The 20,098-nt window shown below is 34.1% G+C and overlaps 1 protein-coding gene across 4 annotated transcripts in view; it reads right to left on the reverse strand.

Annotated features, from left to right (window-relative positions):
- Positions 1–20,098, reverse strand: part of PTBP2 (polypyrimidine tract binding protein 2) — an 87,388-nt gene that overhangs the window by 38,303 nt on the left and 28,987 nt on the right. For all 4 annotated transcript variants that reach the window (XM_046005612.1, XM_046005628.1, XM_046005619.1 and 1 more), the window contains exon 4: positions 855–1,027. In XM_046005612.1, coding sequence (XP_045861568.1) covers positions 855–1,027 — 173 coding nt within the window. The remainder of the gene's footprint in view (positions 1–854; positions 1,028–20,098) is intronic.

The raw sequence follows: 20,098 nt of genomic DNA on the forward strand, positions 1-20,098 counted from the left end.
GAATACTATGAATTATATTCAAGTAAATCTCAATATCTGTGTAATCTATTCAGCTAATGAAAAAAATCAGTATCTAGAGTATAACTTTCCCAGTTACATTTAGACACCCAAATAAGTTATCTTTAATTATCTTTATTTTCCATATACCACAAATGTGACCAAACAAAAGCTAGAGAAAATAAAATCCAAACATTTTCCAGTATCAGAATTTTACCATTCCGATACTAGAGAACATAAAAAGAGATTTTAAAGTCATTTTTAAAGCAGTATAACTCAAAAAAGGGAAAAAATTAAAAATTAAATATAAGACTATTAAGGACATTAATTATATTTAAATGAATGTTAAATTTCATAATTTCTTTTAAATGGTATCACTGGAAATTTTTAAACCAACCCTCATTTTTAATATGCCTGCATCTTTCTGCCATAGGTACATTTATTCAAAGAAGAATACCTAGGATTAGTGACTATTTTCTTCTAATGCTATCAGATAAATATTTCCATCTGATAAACTTAAAGGATAAGATGCTACTAGTGCCCCCACTGGTTTGTGTTATTACAAAGTAGAGCCACAATAAAATAAATCCTTCATTTGTATTTTCCACAATCTCATTATAACAATCCAAAAGTGAATTCAAAAGGCAAAATCTGAAAACTACATTGACTCATTTTGGCTCCCTAGCATTAGTTTCTCAAATAGCATTACCAGGAAAAGTCAAAATAAGACTTCTGTTATGTTCTTTTAGAAATGTTAAGACCTACTATATTCTATCCTTTTATTAGGAATTAGCTAATTCCCTCATACTGGGTAGTTTGGGACTTTAACATTTTACAGGACGTGAAAGAAGCATTACCTGATTTTTTCCTTTCAGCATAAGGATGTTGGTCACCTTACCAAAAGGTAAGCCTAAAGCAATAACTTCAGTTTCTGTCACTTCACCAGGTAATTTTCGAATATGAAGTACACGAGAAGGAGCACCATCCATTTTATCTTCTCCTTTAAATTTTTTGCTATCATTACCATTGGCTGAAAGACATTTTTATAAGTTTTTATTAATTTTCCTCATTTGCATAAAAAAAACCACACAAAACAAAGTTTAAAATAAAGAACTTACGAATATAGCTGAGTAAACCTGAATAATTCCTAAAAATTCAAAAGCCAGGCATCCAAAGGAATAGAGAAAATCATATTCACCAATCATTATTAAATAAAATTACATTATCAATTAAGATAACTATTAGGTAAATGTTTCTGAACAGAACAGTTTCTGTTATCATCACATAGTAACAAATGGTAAGTGAAGATATTAAAATGCAATTTCATAAAGAAATTGTCTAATGGCTAAAGAACACTATTATGTTATAATTTAATCATTTTATTACAGACTAACAGAAACGAAAAAAAAAAGTAAACCTTCTGACCTGGCAAAAATTAAGGAGATTGTAATTTTACCTGGGAAAATTATAAATGGTTCAATTTAGAAAATATACTCAAAACTGGGAACAAAGAAGGCAATGTTGTAAAAATAATTATGCAGTCAATCCACAGGCTTACCTACAATGAGCCTCTCCTAATTTATTCATAATACCATTTAATCTTCCTAAATATTTTGTCACTATCAATATCTATATTCTATAAAACACTCATGGACTTGATTAACTTTTTCTGTTACTCTGACCTTTAAAGTAAACTGATACATTTTAATCAAAAAATTAGTTACCTGCCTTGATTCCAAAGCCTCACCAAAAATAAAAGTCTTACTAAAGACACAATAAAATAGGTGATGTTTTATGTAAATCCATTTGAAGACCTTGCAGTCTATCCACTATTCCATATCAGTGGTTCCAAATGGTCTATGGACTAAAGGATGTTTCTGAAACTAAAACGAAGGATACTTAATAACCTGAGAAATATACATGTACACTCCACTTGTGTGTAACTTTAGTTACATGGTACTACCCATAAACATACGTGTACTGTGTGTGTGCGTATATATACAACATCATCTATAAAATTCTAAGATCAGTTTGATTTCTAAGTGTCTTTAAAGTTCATTCACACATCGATTCCTTACGAGTTACTGAGTATTGGGGCACCTGCGAGGCTCAGTCAGTTAAGCATCCGACTCTTGATTTCAGCTCAGGTCATAAGATCCTGCCCCAGGTCAGACTCTGCACTGGGTGTGGAGCCTGTTCTAAGATCCTCTCTATCCCTCTAGCTCTACCACTCCCCAACACGCATAAAACTTATGATTTAAGTAAATCATAAACAGAAGAGTTAATTAGTATCAAGAACATGTTTGGCACTGTTTGAGGCTCTGGGGGTACACCAATGAACAAGATAATTAGTAAGATCCCCAATGTTCTCTTATAGTCTATTGGTAGAGGTGGACAAACCAGTACACTACACTATAGGAGGATCTCCAAAACAAATATCACATTAGATACAACTGCCAACAAAGATTTATACTTTTCTCCCAAAGATCATGTAACATCAAAATCTACATTCTCTTCATACTCTGTTACTCCCTCAGTTGGTGACTATTTTTAGAAGGGGTGGCTAATAAAAATTTATATTTTAGTGCTAAATATGAAAATTTTCATTTCAGATGAGAATATAAAAACATGAGGGGAGGGCTAGCAAACTGGTGGAGGAGTTAGAGACCTAGATTTCATCTGGTCCCAGGAATTTAGTTAGATAGTTATCAAACCATTCTAAGCACCTACTAACTCAACAGGAGATCAAAGAAAAGAACAGCAGCAATTACGAACAGAAAAGCGACCACTTTCTGGAAATCATATTCTATCCCTTCACTGTATTTAACCTTATTTTTTTGTATATAAGTTCTTCTTTCTTTAAAATTTTGGGATACAATTTCTTCTAACAGACCAAAATATACCCTAAGTCTAGTGTATGGCTTTGTTCTATTCACCTGTCTGATCACATTCTCTTTTTTTATTATTAAATTTTTCCTTTCTTCTTCCAACCAAATTTTCATCTTACCAATTCTTTTTTTTTTAAATCTTTTCTAGTTTTCATTTTTATATTCATATTCTATCCCTTCATTGTATTTACCCTTATTTTTGTTTGTGTGTGTGTGTGTGTATTCTTTCTTTTAAATTTGGGAGGCAGTTTCTTCTAACAGACCAAAATACATCCCAAATCAAATCTAGTGTGTGACTCTGTTCTATTCACTAGCCTGATCATATTCTCCCCCTCCCAAGTTTTGGGTCTCTTATTTATTTAGTGTGTCTTTTTCTGGAGTCACTATTACCCTTTTAACATTTTGTTCTCTCATTCATCTATTCTTCTCTAGACAAAATGACAAAATGGAAAAACCTTAAAAAAAAAGAACAAGGCAGTACCAACTGCCAGGGACCTAATCAACATGGACTTAGTAAGATGTTGGAACTAGAGTTCAGAATGATGATTATAAAGATATTAGCTGGGCTTGAAAAAAGCATAGAAGAAACTAGAGAATCCCTTCTGGAGAAATAAAATCTAACAAAGTGGAAATCAAAAAGGCTATTAATAAGGTATAATCAAAAATGGAGGCTCTAACTTCTAGGATAAATGAGGCAGAAGAGAAAATTAGTGATAAAGAAGACCAAATGATGGAAAATAAAGAAGCTAAGGAAAAGAGAAATGAACAACTACTAGAACACGAAGGGAGAATTCAAGAGAGAAACTGAAACAATTTTAGAATTGGGATCCCAGAAGAAGAAGAAAGAGAGGGGGGGCAGAAGGTATACTGGAACAAATTATAGCAGAGAATCTCCCTAATTTGGGGAGGGAAACAGGCATCAAAATCCAGAGGGCACAGAGACCTCCCTTCAAAATCAGTAAAAAAGAGGTCAACACCCTGACATCTAATAGTAAAACTTACAAATCTCAGAGACAAAGAGAAAATCCTGAAAGCAGCTTGGGACATGAGGTCTGTAAGCTACAAGTGTAGAAACATTAGATTGGCAGCAGACCTATCTAGAGACCTGGTGGGCCAGACAGGACTGGCATGATATATTCAGGGTACTAAACAAGAAAAATATGCAGCCAAGAATACTACACCCAGGGGCGCCTGGGTGGCTCAGTGGGTTAAAGCCTCTGCCTTCGGCTCAGGTCATGATCCCAGGGTCCTGGGATCGAGCCCCGCGTGGGGCTCTCTGCTCTGCTCTGCGGGGAGCCTGCTTCCTCCTCTCTCTGCCTGCCTCTCTGCCTAGTTGTGATTTCTCTCTGTCAAATAAATAAAATATTAAAAAAAAAAAAAAAAAAGAATACTACACCCAGCTAGGCTATCACTGAAAAGAAAGAGAGACATGAAAAGCTTCTAGGACAAATAGAAACTAAAAGAATTTGTGATCAACAAACCAGCCCTACAAGAAATATTGAAAGTCATCCTCTAAACAAAGAGAAAGCTTAAAAGTACCATAGACCAGAAAGGAACAGAGACAATATACAGTAATAGTCAACTTACAGGTAATACAATAGCACTAAATTCCTAACTTTCAATAGCTGCCCTGAATGTAAATGGGCTAAATGCCCCCAATCAATGTATCAGATTGGATTTAAAAAAAACAAAAACAAAAACTATCAATATGCTGTCTGCAAGAGACTCATTTGGACTCTAGATTTCAAGGTATGGGGTGGAAAACCATTTATCATGCTAATGGACATCAAAAGAAAGCTGGGGTGGCAATCCCTGTATCAGATAAATTAGATTTTAATTAAGCCAAAGACTATAATAATAAGAGATGAGGAAGGACACTATATCATATTTAAAAGGGTCTATCCAACAAGAAGATCTAACAGTTGTAAATATTAATGCCAGTATGGGAGCAGCCAATTATATAAGCCAGTTAATAACAAAATCAAAGAAACACATAGACAATAACATAGTAATAGTAGGGGACTTTAACACCCCCCCTCACTGAAATGGACAGATCATCCAAGCAAAAGATCAACAAGGAAATAAAGGCTTTAAATGACACACTGGACCAGATGGACTTCACAGATACATTCAGAATATTCCATCCCAAAGCAACAGAATACACATTCGTCTCGCGTGCACATGGAACATTCTCTAGAATATATCACATCCTGGGTCACAAATCAGGTCTCAACCAGTACCAAAAGACTGGGATCATTCCCTGCCTATTTTCAGACCACAGTGTTTTGAAACTTGAACTTGATTACAAGGGAAAAATTGGAAAGAATTCAAACACGTGGAGGCTAATGAGTATCCTACTAAAGAATGACTGGGTCAACCAGGAAATTAAGGAATTTAAAGAATTCATGGGAACAAATGAAAATGAAAACAGAACTGTTCAAACTCTTTGGGATCCAGACAAAGCCGTTCTAAGAGGAAAGTATATAGCAATACAAGCCTTTCTCAAGAAATAAGAAAGTCTCAAATACACAACCTATCCCTAAACCTAAAGGAACTGGAGAAAGAAGAGCAAAAAAACCTAAACCCAGCAGGAGAAGAGAAATAATAAAGATCAGAGCAGAAATCAACGAGACAGAAACCAAAAGAACAGTAGAATGATCAACAAAACTAAGAGCTGATTCTTTGAAATAATTAATAAGATTGATAAACCCCTAGTGAGACTAATCAAAAAGAAAGGACCCCAAAAAATAAAATCTTGAATGAAAGAGGAGAGATCACAACCAACACCAAAGAAATAGAGTAACAATAACAATAACAAGAACTTATTATGAGCAACTATATGCCAACAAATTAGACAATCTGGAAGAAATGAATGCATTCCTAGGGACATATAAACTACCAAAAGTGAGCTAGGCAAAAACAGAAAACCTAAACAGACTCATAACCAGCAAGGAAACTGAAGCTGTAATTAAAAAATCTCCCAACTAAAAAGAGCCCAGGGCCAGATAGCTTCCCAGGGGAATTCTACCAAATTTTTAAAGAAGAATTAATACCTATTCTCCCCAAACTGTTCCAAAGAAATAGAAATGTAAGGAAAACTTCCAAACTCATTTTTTGAGGCCAACATTACCCTTGATCCCAAAACCAGACAAAGACCCCATCAAAAAGAAGCACAGACCAATATCCCTGACGAACATGGATGTAAAAATTCTCAGCAAAATACCAGCCAATAGGATCAAACAGTACATTAAAAGGTTTGTTCACCACCACCAAGTGAGATTTATTCCTGGGCTGCTAGATTGGTTCAACATGCACATATCAACCAACATGATCCAATGTATTAATAAAAGAACAAGAAACATGAGATACTCTCAACTGATACAGAAAAAGTATTTGACAAAGTACAGCATCCTTTCTTGATTAAAACTTCACAGTGTAGGGATAGAGAGAACATACCTCAATATCATAAAAGCCATCTAAGAAAAACCCACAGAGAATATCGTTATCAATGGAGAAAAACCAAGAGCTTTTCCCCTAAGGTCAGGAACATGGCAGTGATGTCCTCTATCACCACTGCTATTCAACATAGTACTAGAAGTCCTAGCCTCAGCAATCAAGACAACAAAAAGAAATAAAAGGCATCCAAATTAGCAAAGAAGTCATGAAACTCACATTCTTTGCAGATGATATATGACATTTTATGTGGAAAACCCAAAATTTTCCACTTCAAACCTGCTAGAACTCACACAAGAATTCAGTAAAGTGGCAGGATATAAAATCAATGCACAGAAATCAGTTGCATTTCTATAAACCAACAAGACAGAAGAAAGAAATGAGGGAGTTGAACCCATATACAATTGCACCCCAAATCATAAGATACCTAGGGATAAATCTAACTAGAGGGGAAAAGAATCTGTGCTCACAAAACTATAGAATACTCATGAAAGAAATTGAGGAAGATACAGAGAAATGGGAAAACATTCCATATTCACAGATTGGAAGAACAAATATTGTGAAAATGTCCATGCTACCAAGAGCAATCTACACATTTAATGCAATCCCTACCAAAGTACTATCAACTTTTTTTTACAAAATGGAACAAATAATCCTAAAATTTGTACAGAAACAGAAAAGCCCCTGCGTGGCCACAGAAAGGCTGAAAAAGAAAACCAAAGCGGCGGGCATCACAATGCCTGAATTCAAGCTCTATTACAAAGCTGTAATCATCAAACAGCATGGTACTGGCATAAAAACAGACACACAGATCAATGGAACAGAACAGAGAGCCCAGAAATGGACTCTCAACTCTATGGTCAACTAATCTTTGACAAGGCAGGAAAGAATGTCCAATGGAAAAAAGACAATCTTTTCAACAAACGCTGTTGGGAAAATTGGACAGCCATATGCAGAAGAATGAAAATGGACCATTTCCTTACACCACACACAAAAATAGATTCAAAAATGGATGAAAGACCATTTTGATGGACAGGAATCCATCAAAAATTCTTCAGGAGAACACAGGCAGCAACCTCTCTAACCTCAGCCATAGCAATTTCTTCCTAGACACATTGCCAAAGGCAAGGAAAGCAAGGCAAACATCAACTATTGGGACTTCATCAAGATCAAAAGCTTTTGCACAGCAAAGGAAACAGTCAACAAAACCAAAGACAACCAACAGAATGGGAGAAGATATTTGCAAATGACATATCAGATAAAGGGTTAGTATCCAAAATCTACAAAGAACTTATCAAACTCAACACCCAAAATACAAATAATCCAAGGAAGAAATGGGCAGAAGAATGAACAGACATTTCTCCAAAGAAGACATCAGATGGCTAACAGACACATGAAAAAGTGCTCAACATCACTCGGCATCAGGGAAATACAAATCAAAACCACAATGAGATCCACCTCACACAAGTCAGAATGGCTACAATTAGCAAGTCAGGAAACGACAGATGTTGGCGAGGATGCAGAGAAAGGGGAACCCTCCTCTACTGCTGGTGGGAACGCAAGCTGATGCTGCCACTCTGAAAAACAGTACGGAGATTCCTCAAAAAGTTGAAAATAGAGCTACTCTCTCACCCAGCACTACTGGGTATTTACTCCAAAGATACGATGTAGTGATCAGAAGGGGCAAGTGCACCCCAATGTTTACAGCAGCAATATCCACAATAGCCAAACTATGGAAAGAGCCTAGATATCCATCAACAGATGAATGGATGAAGAAAATGTGAGATAGACAGATAGATAAAAAGGAATATTATGCAACCATCAAAAAATGAAATCTCGCCATTTGCAACGACATAAGTGGAACTACAGGGTATTATGGTAAATGAAATAAGCCAATCAGAGAAAGACAATTATCATATGATCTCACTGACATCAATGTGGAATTTGAGAAACAAGGCAGAGGAGCATAGAGGAAGAAAGCAAAAATGAAACAAGACAAAACCAGAGGGGGAGACAAACCGTAAGAGACTCAATCTCAGGGAACAAACTGAGGGTTGCTGGAGTGGAGGGTGGTGGGAGGGATGGGGAGGCTAGGGGATGGACATTGGGAAGGGTATGTGCTATGGTGAGCGCTGTGAATTGTGTAAGACTGATGAATCACAGACCTGTACCCCTGAAACAAATAATACATTATATGTTAATTTAAAAATATATAAATAAAAAACAAAAAAGAAGAGAACATAAAATGAGGGAATGTGAACTTTTTAATCATATGACTAAGCATACTTCCATATATAAAAACACTCCATACCTGGAAAAGAAAAAGGACACAAGAAAATATATAGCCGGTATTAGCTCATGAAACACATAGGCCATGTATTAGCCTATCAGAGAAGTAAGGAAGTCAGGGTGTCTCTGGGTTATAGATCTGTGATTTCTCAGAAGACAAAGTACAATAACTTGGACTTCTTTCCATGATCTTTTCCCTTCCACTCGCCAGGTACACCCACAAACTTTTGGTTTGTGAAAGTAAAACCAGTAATAATTAAAATGATTTCGAAGAACCAAAGCAACAACAATGTATTAATGCTTTTATTCATGCATATAGGTTGTATATAAATTATAGAAATCTCTAATCACAACATTTTCCATATGTTATTCAGCCTTCTTAAAGCCTTTTGCTTAAGATGTTCTTCCTAAATTCGAAATAATGTTTAAAAAAAAAAAAAAAGTAAAAACCATTTCTATTTGAATACTTCCCAAGTGGTTTTCTACCTCAGTTCTATAGTGCACATCTTCACCTCTGATCAGTCTACTCTTTCCTTGACTGACATTTGCTCTTTAGTGGTATTTACCTGCAGTTTTGACATAAATGGTCTCACTAATTTGTCATTTGTTAAATCCATCCATGATCAAAATACTGTGAGCCCTCTCACACTTACCAATCTCTCTGTTCTCACAACATCCTTAACAATTCATTTCTTGTTTTCTAACTTCCCTGATTGATTTTACAGCTGCTTCAAACCCTCTGCTTATGTACTCATTCCCAGTAATAGTTGGGAGTTCTTCAAGCCGTTTTGGCCCCCAATTCCTAGCTTTACTTGCTCATGTGAACACTACAGCACTTCTGTCTCAAAACCCACCTTCTCATTTAATTTGTAAATCTATTATTTTAGTCCCACTCATTCACCAACACTGTAATTCTATGCTTCCAACTATGTATCAACCTGAAGTACATTTCAAAACTTTATAATTCTACATATTTATATAGTAGAAACTAACAAAATGTAAGTACATTCTCAATCTCTTAAGTCTTTCACACTCAAGCATTTATAAAGAGCACTGGTAGCATCCATTACCAAATATGAAACTGAAAAGAAAAACAGTTTCAATTCCAAGCAGTTTTAAGTTAGACTTCAGGGAAATGCATAATGTTATAGAAGCTGTTGGCTTTAGAAAAAATAAAAAATCAAAAGAATATGAGTTATGAAAAATGAATGTACACTTTACTTTCCTATTTGGGAAAACAGAAATTTTAAAAAAGGGTTAACCAGAAATGCAGGTATATTCAGAGAGATATTTCTGTTATTCTGCTAGCTGTTTAGTCAAGACTAACAGCCACCACACAAAAAAATCTTAGGTTTACTGTAAAAACTGGCTGCAATGCAGTTTTAAGAAGCTGCACAGCCCACTTGCCAAAAGCACCTTACGCATGAGCTAGAAAAAATAGAAGCCTAAACTAGAAGTCTCATGTGCTGAAATACTCTCAAAGCATTATAACAAAATGAAATGACATTACATAAAAATGTCTTCACATTGAAGTTAAAATGAAAACCCCAGAGTTCTGAGTAACATATATCAGAATCCGTGGAATGATTTCAGTTCAGATTAAAGCAAAATCTCACACTTTCAGCAATAATAAATCCTGCTATTATAGAATAACAATTAACAGCACTGGCAGAAATATATATTACTTAACTTAAAGGAATATTCCTAATCTACAGCTATAAAGAAATGACTCAAAAATTTACAGTTGTCAAGGCTCCTTCCCACTAACAAATAGTTACAAACTCCTTTCAATGAAATCCAATCTCAGTACTAGTTGGAGCTAGCTGTTTTCTTTTTTAATGTTTCACTTTTATTTCTGAAGGAACTGACGCTTTACAATTTAATCTTAATACACTAACTTAGTAGATATTTACCTGAGACTAAGGTTCTAATGACGTTAACTTTTGTTACTTCTAAAATTATTCTTTTGACACAAAAACCAGGTAGGTATATATTTAGAAAGAAAGTCTAGACAGGTAACGGAAAGGCCACTGAAATAGATTATTTTAGAAACAAAATTCTATAGTAAGGTAAATTTGAGGAAACATTTTTTGATAAATCTGGAATATAACAATGAAATGCTGTTCTGTATCTGATAACCATAGAAGTTTCTTTATAATATGGTCTATAAAAGTACCTTTTTTGAGACACTTGGATGACAACAGCATATTTTTCCAGGCAAGTGTAATCACTAGTTCTTAGAGGTCTTTTTTGCCATTTGCTCTTATATGCAACAATATTCAAATCAGACTCTGAGAACATAAACAGATTCTCATCTTTTTATGTTAAGGGGAAAAAAATCTTAAAACTCCATGTTTCCACTGTGAATAAAGGTAAAATAAACTGAATGCATATAAATTTCTTATGTTAAAGCAAGGCTTTAAGGAATATTATTCCATCTTCCAAGACTCAATTCATTTTTTGATCATAAAATACATTAAGTATCACTCCTAAACATGCTTTTAACACACAATTCTTTCTACCAAAAACAAATCCCCTTTTCCACTATCCTCCCTTTGTTAATGGGACTATCATCCATCAACCCATCAAGTCTAAGCCCAAACTAATACATCTCCCAAACTAGTCTATTTCCAAATAACTCAGAAGTTCTAATTTCTTGATACATCATTTCCTCCATATTCTAAGAACCTAAAACTGAGGACACCTTAATATCTCTGGAACAGATTATTGTAAAAGTGTTTAACTGCCCTACAGCAGTGACCCCCCCCCCCCCGCCACACACACAAAATACAAATGGAAGAAATATCCTTTTTAAAATGGAAATCTGGTAAAGTTTAAAGTCCTCAACAAATCAAATCCTTATATCCAAACCCCTACCTATCTGGACTCAAATTCAGTCATTCCCCCCTCTCATATTTCACATTCCAGCCAAAAAAAAAAAACAAAACCCAACACAAAAACCAAAAACTAAGGACAGTTCATGATTCCCAGAGATAGCCTACTATTTCAAACAAATTTTGGATTGCACAACTTAGTTAAATTGATATGGAACATGTCCAATACTGCAAAGAATTCCCTTGTACTTCTTGTTAATCCCAACACCCACAGGCAACATTTATACTTAAAATCTGTTCTTTTTTTAAATTTTTTTTTTTTTTTTTTTTTTGACAGAGAGAGATGACAAGTAGGCACAGAGGCAGGCAGAGATAGTGAAAGGGAAGCAGGTTCCCTTCAGAGCAGAGAGCCGGACGTGGGACTCGATCCCAGGACCCTGAGATCATGACCTGAGCCGAAGGCAGCGGCTTAAACCACTGAGCCACCCCGGTGCCCCGGATTATCTGTTCTTTATAAAACTTTATAAAAGTGGAATCACAGATTCATTTCAGTGATTTCTGTTTTCTGTCTGGCTTCTTGTGCTTCATATACTGTCTTAATATTCACTCATGTTTTTGTATTTGTTAACAGTCATTCTTTTGTTACTAATTAGTACTCTACTGTATGATTATACCACAATTCATTGACCCATCTTCCTATTCTGTGTCACAGACATTTGATAATTCCAAGTTTGGGACCATTATGAATAAAGTTTTTTATATACATATTGTACAAGTCTCCTTCACTGGGTAAAAACCTAGATGTAGAAGTACTGGATGATAGGCCATGTTTATGTTTAACTTTATAAGATACTGACAAGCTGTTTTCCAAACTATTTTACATTTTTACCAGCCATGGTGAATTGTTCCATTTGCTCTGTATCTGCATCATTTATGTTGCCAATCTGTTTAACTTTAGCCAAGATTCTAGTTGGCGTGACAAGATACCTCATAGCAGTTATAACTTGTGTTTTCTTGATGACTAGTACGTATTATCATGTGCTCATTAGCCATTCATATACCTTTTATCTATTTCAAAAATTGGGCTATTTGTATTTATAGATGTGAAAGAATTATTTCAAAGAAAGAATTCTTTATATATTCTGCAGAGTAGTCCTTTGTCAAAAATATGTATTAATATGTGAATATTAGTATCTTTTCCCAATCTGTGACTTGCCTTTTCATTATCTTAACAACATCTTCTGATGAGAAGGTTTTCATTTAGGTAATATGTGGAGTTTATAAACTATTGCTTTATGGGTAGTGGTTTTCGTGTCTTCCCTAATAAACCTTTACCTCAAGTTGTGAGGTAACAACTTGAGAATAATTATATTCTATAATTATTTTAAAAAAGCTTTTACATTTCGTTTTTTAGGTTTAGGTATATGTTCATCTATTATTTCTATACTGTATTAAGTAATTTGAGTTTTTTTCGTATGTGTTTCCAAATGTTTTCTGGCACCATTTCTCCAACTGAATGACCAAGACACCTTTGTAAGTAATCAGTGGACCTTAAATGTAGGTCTTTACTTCTGCACACTATTCTGTAAATACTAATCTTGCTAATACTAAACTGTTTGATTACTACAAGTCTACTGTGAATCTTGAAATTAGATCATGTTGACTTTTTTCTTTTGGAAATGGTTTTATTTAGTTCATCTAGATTCTTTTTTATTTCCACATAAATTTTAGAATCCACTTGTCAATTTTAATTTAAAAACCTATTGAGCTTAACTGACTTGAAGATTCAATTCCATTCAATTTAGGAGAAAATGACATTTTAACATATTGAGCTTTCTGATTCATGAACATGGTTTCTTTCTCATTTAGGTCTCTAATATGTCTCTGCCATGTCTTGTATAGTTACTGGTGTTCATGTCTCCCACGTTATTTGTCAAATTTATTCCTTAATATTTTATCTTTCTCATATTTTTGTAAATGCATTTTTAAATTTTCATTTTCCAATAATTAGCTAATAATATCAGGAAACTATTTTTGTATAATGAACTTGTATTATGTAACCCTTCTAAATTCAGTGATCAGTTCTATGAAATATTTTGTAGATTCCCCTTTGGGTTTTTTATTTTAAAAATCATGCTGGTACAACACGAATGGACTAGAGTGTATTATGCTAAGAAAAGTAAGCCAGAGAAAGACAAATATGTGATTTCACTCATATGTGGAATTTAAGAAATGAAACAGATGAACAAGGGTAGGGGAAGGAAAAATAAAATAAGATAAAAACAGGAAGGCAAACCATGAGAGAGTGTATAGTTAAGAGAACAAACTGAGGGTTGCTAGAAGGGAAAAGAGTAGAGGGATGGGATAAATGGGTGATGCATATTAAAGAGGACACTTGTTGGGATGAGCACTGGGTGTTATATGTAAGTGATGAATTGCTAAATTCTGAAACCAATACTACAGTGTATGTTAACTAACTTAAATTAGATGAATTTAAATTTTTTTAAAAATTACATAGCAAATAGTTGAATGGCAAATTTATACAAAGTCAGATATTTAAAAATAGTAACCAAATATCATATGCAGTATTGTGAATTGCCAGAAACACTTAACACTTCTCTGTAATAAATTAAACAAATGTAATAAATATAATGAAATTAAACTCAATTTCAAAATAAAAACAAAAATGCTGACTGTGAATAAGATAGTTTTACTTCTTCCTTTTTAAGATTTATGGTTTTAATTCTACATGCGCTTATGTAAGCAAAAAGCTGGAAAAATTGTGAACACAGAAATCCTTACTTCATTCCTGTTTAATTCAAGAAAAAACATTCAATATTTCACTATTAAAGAATGGAATTTGTTTTAGGCTCTTATTAGACCTTTATTCGCCTTGTGGAAGTTCCCTTATCTTGCTAGTTTTCTGAGATTTTTATCATGAATGAATGTTGTATTTATCAAATGCTTTTTCTCTTTCTATTGACATGAAATTTTTTTCTTCTTCATTCTATTATTGTGATAAATTATACTGAGTTCACTTGCAAATGTTAAACCTTACAATCCTCCAGTAAGCCTCAATTAATAATTATCGCATTATTATTTACATATTGCTGGATGTGATCTGCTAACATTTTGTTAAGAATGTCTGCATTTATGGCCACAGGGGTCAAACTGTGGAAAGAAGCAAGATGCCCTTCAACAGACGAATGGATAAGAAGATGTGGTCCATATACACCATACACTATGGAGTATTATGCCTCCATCAGAAAGGAAGAAAACCCAACTTTTTTTTTTTTTTTTAAAGATTTTATTTATTTATTTGACAGACAGAGATCACAAGTAGGCAGAGAAGCAGGCAGAGAGAGAGAGGAGGAAGCAGGCTCCCCACTGAGCAGAGAGCCCGATGTAAGGCTCGATCCCAGGACCCTGGGATCATGACCCAAGCTGAAGGCAGAGGCTTTAACCCACTGAGCCAGCCAGGCGCCCCCCCAACTTTTGTATCAACGTGGACGGGACTGGAAGAGATTATGCTGAGTGAAATAAGTCAAGCAGAGAGAGTCAATTATCATATGGTTTCACTTATTTTTAGAGCATAAGAACACGGAGGACATGGGGAGATGGAGAGGAGAAGGGAGTTGAGAGAAATTGGAGGGGGAGATGAACCATGAGAGACTACGGACTCTGAAAAACAATCAGGGTTTTGAAGGGGCGGGGAGTGAGAGGTTGGAGGAGCCTGGTGGTGGGTATTATGGAGGGCACATATTGCATGGAACACTGGGTGTGGTGCATAAACAATGAATTCTGTTACACTGAAATTACATTTTTAAAAAAATTAAAAAAAAAAAAGAATGTCTGCACTTGAGGGTGGTGGGGTTATGGACATTGGGGAGGTATGTGCTATGGTGAGTGCTGTGAAGTGTGTAAACCTGGAGAGTCACAGACCTATACCCCCAGGGCTAATAATACATTATATGTTAATAAAAAATTTAAAATTAAAAAAAAAAGTCTGCATTTTTTATGTTAATAAAATATATTAGTTTGAAACCTTGACTCCTTACATTTTCTTTGTTAGATTCTGGCATCAGTTAAAGCAGCATCATAAAGTAGAATTTGCAGTATTCCCTGCTTCTCTATTTTCTGAAAAAGTATATTGAAGAAAAAGTATACTTTGAAGCTTCATACCTGACTGAAATCACCTATGCCTGGAGTAATCTTCATGGAGAAATTTTAAGTTCAATTTTTATAACAGACACAGAGCTAATCTCTATTTATTATGGAGTTTATACCACTTTTGATAAATTAGGTTTCTAAAGGATTTTGTCTATTTCACCTAAATTGCTGAATTTATTGGCATTGTTGCTGTTTGTAATATTGCCTTATTTTCCTATTAATATTCTGTAGGATCTGTACTGGTACCTCTACTTTCATTCTTGGTATTGGTATTGTAATTTTGATAGAGGATTATTAAACTTTTCGCCTAATACAGGCATTTTCTAATATAAGCATTTTCTAATATAAGAAATATTTTCCCCCCACGTACTTTCTTGCATTATAGCCAACAAATTTTGGTATATTTTCACTTTTATGCAGTCAGAAAGAAACCCTTATCATTTCTTAATTCATGTATTGTTCAGAATTACATAGTTCAATTTCTAAATTATTTGGTAATTTCTTAGATTTCTTACTGTTTTTGATTCCTACTTAAATTTCATATAATCAGATACTACATGAGCTCTCAGCCATTTGAAATCTATTGAGTTTATTTTATGTCCTAAAATATATTCAGTCTGTCACAGTGCTAAGTACACTTGAAAAGTTATTCTGAAGTCAGGGTACAGTTTCCTTAATATGAGTTAAGTCCAGCTAAAGGACAACACTGTTCAAATCCTCTATGTATTTATTTTAAAGATCTAATTGTCCTATCAATTAACGTTAAATCAACTAATTTTAAAATATCCAACAATGATTATAGATTTCTCTCTTTAGCTTTATATATTTAATGAATGTTAAAGTTCTGTTATTATAGCATACAAATGTTTTCCAATATATTAACCCTTTAAACAAACGAAAGATGCTTTTTTAGTATCTAGTAATACTACCTGTCTTGAATTCTACTGACTGAAATTAAAATAATCTCAACTTTCTTGTGCTTGTTGTTTGCACAGATATTATTTTCCACCCTTTTTACTTTCGTTCTGTGTCTTTCTACCTCAGTCTGACTCTAGTAATAGGTACTACAGTTAGCACCAGTCTGACAATCCAGTCTGACAATCTCTGCCTTTAATTGGACTTTTTAGGTCAGTAATGTCCGAAAGAAATGTTCAGCAAATCACATAATCTTAAATATTCTATTAACCACATTAAAAAGTAAAAAGGAATAAAATTAATTTTAATAATATATTTCAGAGTTCAATATATCTGAAATACTACCATATCAACCTACAATCAGTATTTTAAAAAATGAAGTATTTTGCATTCTTACTACTTCTGATACTACATCTTTGAAACACACATGCACCAGACATACATCCCAACTGGGAATAGCACATTTCAAGTGCTCATGGCTTCATATAGCTAGCTAGTGATTACTACACTAGAATAAGGTTTTGGGGTTTTTTTTGCCAGTTTACTTTTACACATTAGTTTTATGTTTAGAGGTTAGTTTAACATCTATTTTTTAAACTACCCAGTGTTTTTGGTGGTGTTCTTCTCTTGCACTGCACTAATATTTGATAGTATTCCATTTTAAACTGTCTATGGGCTTTTTCTTTTTAAAGAGCCCTTTTGAGGTTTATTCACATACAATAGCTGCATATATTTAAGACATACAATTTGACAAGTTTTGATATATGCACACATCCATGAAATCTTCTCTAAGAAATACTAAAAGTATACATATTCCTCAGCCCCCAATTTCCTTACTCTTCACAACCATGTCCCCCTTGCACTTCCCCACACCCAAATCCAAACTGCTTTAGTTTGCATTTCCTTGCATTTTATATAAATGGAATCATACTCCTTTTTCCCACTTCTTTCACACAGCATAATTATGTGGAGATTTATCCCTGCTACTACATGTATCAGTGGCTTACAGTAGGCGAGTCTGGCTGGCTCACTTGGTAGAGCATGAGACTCTTCTTGATCCTGAGGCCATGAGTTCAAGCCCCATGTTGGGTGGAAAATAGATTATTCTCTAGGACTGAGTGGTACTTCATGATACACAATGGAATACAATGCCAAAACTACAATCTATTTATCTATTCAGCTGCCAGTGGACATCTAGATCATTTTGGGCTTTGAGTATTAAAAAAAAGCTACTATGAACATTCATCTTGGTTTTTTAGTTTTTTTTTTTAAAGTGAACATATGCCTTCATTTCTCATGCATAAATGCCTAAGAGACAAACAGCTGCATCATTTCATAGATGTTTAAATTTTAAGAAATGGCCTGATTATTTGCCCAAGTAGTTCTACAAGTTTACATTTCCAACAGTATATGAGCTACGGTTCATCCACATCCTTTCCAATACTTTTAAATTCAATCTTTTAAATTTTAGCATTGTAATAAGGGGTAATGTTATCTCACTTAAGTTTTAACCTACATTTTTCTAATGATTAATACTTGAGCATCTTTTTCGTGTGCTTATTTGCTATATGTTTTTGCTGAAGTATCAAGTACTTTTTCCAATTTATTACATTGGGTTGTTTATAGAGTTTTAGAGCTTATACAGTCCAAATTTATATATCCCCTGGATCAAAGTTCTTTATCAGCTATATGCTTCAGAAAGATGTTCAGATATTCTATGGCTTATTTTTTCATTCTATCAATGTCTTTCGACATTAAGTTTTAAAAACTCACAAAATCCCATTTGTTCTTCTACAGATTATGCTTTTAGGATCCTAAACCAAAGTCATAAAGATTTTCTACTATGTCTTCTAGAAGCTTTATAATTTTAGATTTTATTTACATCATGTATGGCCCACTTAGAGCTAATTCTTAACTATGGTATATGAGATATAGATCCAACTTTTTTTGTTTTGTTTAAACATATGGCTACCTTAGTCAAAAACTAGCTGTCCATAATTACATAGGTTTATTTCTGGATTCTATTCTGTTCTATTAATCTATTTATCTTTCTTTATGCCAATGTGACATTGTTTTGATTACTCAGCTTTATAATAACGTTTGAAAATAGGAAATCAGTCCTCCAACTTTCTCTCTATTCACATTTAACTATACCTCCTTTTATCTTTTTTTTTTTTGGTGATTATCTCAATATACAACCTTAATAGAATCTACATTAGAGTTAATGTTCTATCATTTCATATAAATAATAAAAACCTTATAGCTGTAAAATTCTATTTTCACTTAGTGCTAACTATCGTCCTAAAAACATCTACATATATAAATAAACCACATAATACAAAGGTTTTTGTTTTTTTTTTTTAATGTACATAAACAGTCTTTCAAAGAGATTTAAAGGAATAAAAGAGAGTCTTTTTAATTTACACACACACTTGCCATTCCCGGTACTCCTGGTTACTTCCTGCAAATCCAAGTTTTTACATAGTGTCATTCTATTCAATCCAAAGTTAGCTTTCCCCTGCTTTAGTAAAGGTGTTGGTCACCTGTGAGATGGCTTTTTCTTGACTTCCACACTATTATGTGCCTAAGCATGGTTCTTTTTATTTATCCAACTTGATATTTTTCTTAAAATTTTAGAAGTTTTCCACCATTACTACTTGAACTAATATACTTGGCTGCATTCTCTTTACTTCCTCACTGGAACTCCAATTATACATGTATTAGACAGCTTATACATGTATTAGACTGATAAATTTTCTTCTCTCTGGGAAACTTAATTTCTATCCATGTGTATTCAAGTTCAATTACTTTTCTTCAGTTGTCTCCAGTCTGTTAGCCCCAGTGAGTTTTTCACCTCAAATATATTTCAGAGATTTCTATATGCTACCTCTCTTTTCTCTCTTAATACGTCCCTCTATGTGTTCACTCACTACATAGTATTTTCCTTTATAGCTTTAAAAATATTTACAGTCCTTATATGTTAATTTCATTATCATTTTGGTGTCTGCTCCTATTTAATGCTTCTCTACTTTATGGAATGTTCATGCTTCCCATAATTTGTGATTTTTAATGGTATGGTGGATATTGTGAATGACAGTTCACAAAACGAAGACTGAATCATGTCTTCCTTGGGGGTACTGTTTGGTTTAGGCAAGCAATTAAATTACTGGTGATCCTTAATGTGTTGTCAGTCTAAACTACCTCAGTTTCTTTTTTTTTTTAAGATTTTATTTATTTATTTGACAGAGAGAGATCACAAGTAGGCAGAGAGGCAGGCAGAGAGACAGGGAAGCAGGCTCCCCGCAGAGCAGAGAGTCCGATACGGGGCTCAATCCCAGGACCCTGGGATCATGACCTGAGCCGAAGGCAGTAGCTTAAACCACTGAGCCACCCAGGCGCCCCACTATCTCATTTTCTTAACTTAGTCTTAAGGTTGGCACTTAATATAGTATGTGATCCATTCTCTACAAGACTGGGCTTTCTGTAGTCTAAATTAAATGCCTGAGTTTCTCGCCAAGATGTCTACATTCTGAGACATCTAAGGTCTCAGAG

This window comes from Meles meles, chromosome 1 (genome assembly GCF_922984935.1).
Source record: "Meles meles chromosome 1, mMelMel3.1 paternal haplotype, whole genome shotgun sequence".
Lineage (NCBI taxonomy): Eukaryota > Metazoa > Chordata > Mammalia > Carnivora > Mustelidae > Meles > Meles meles.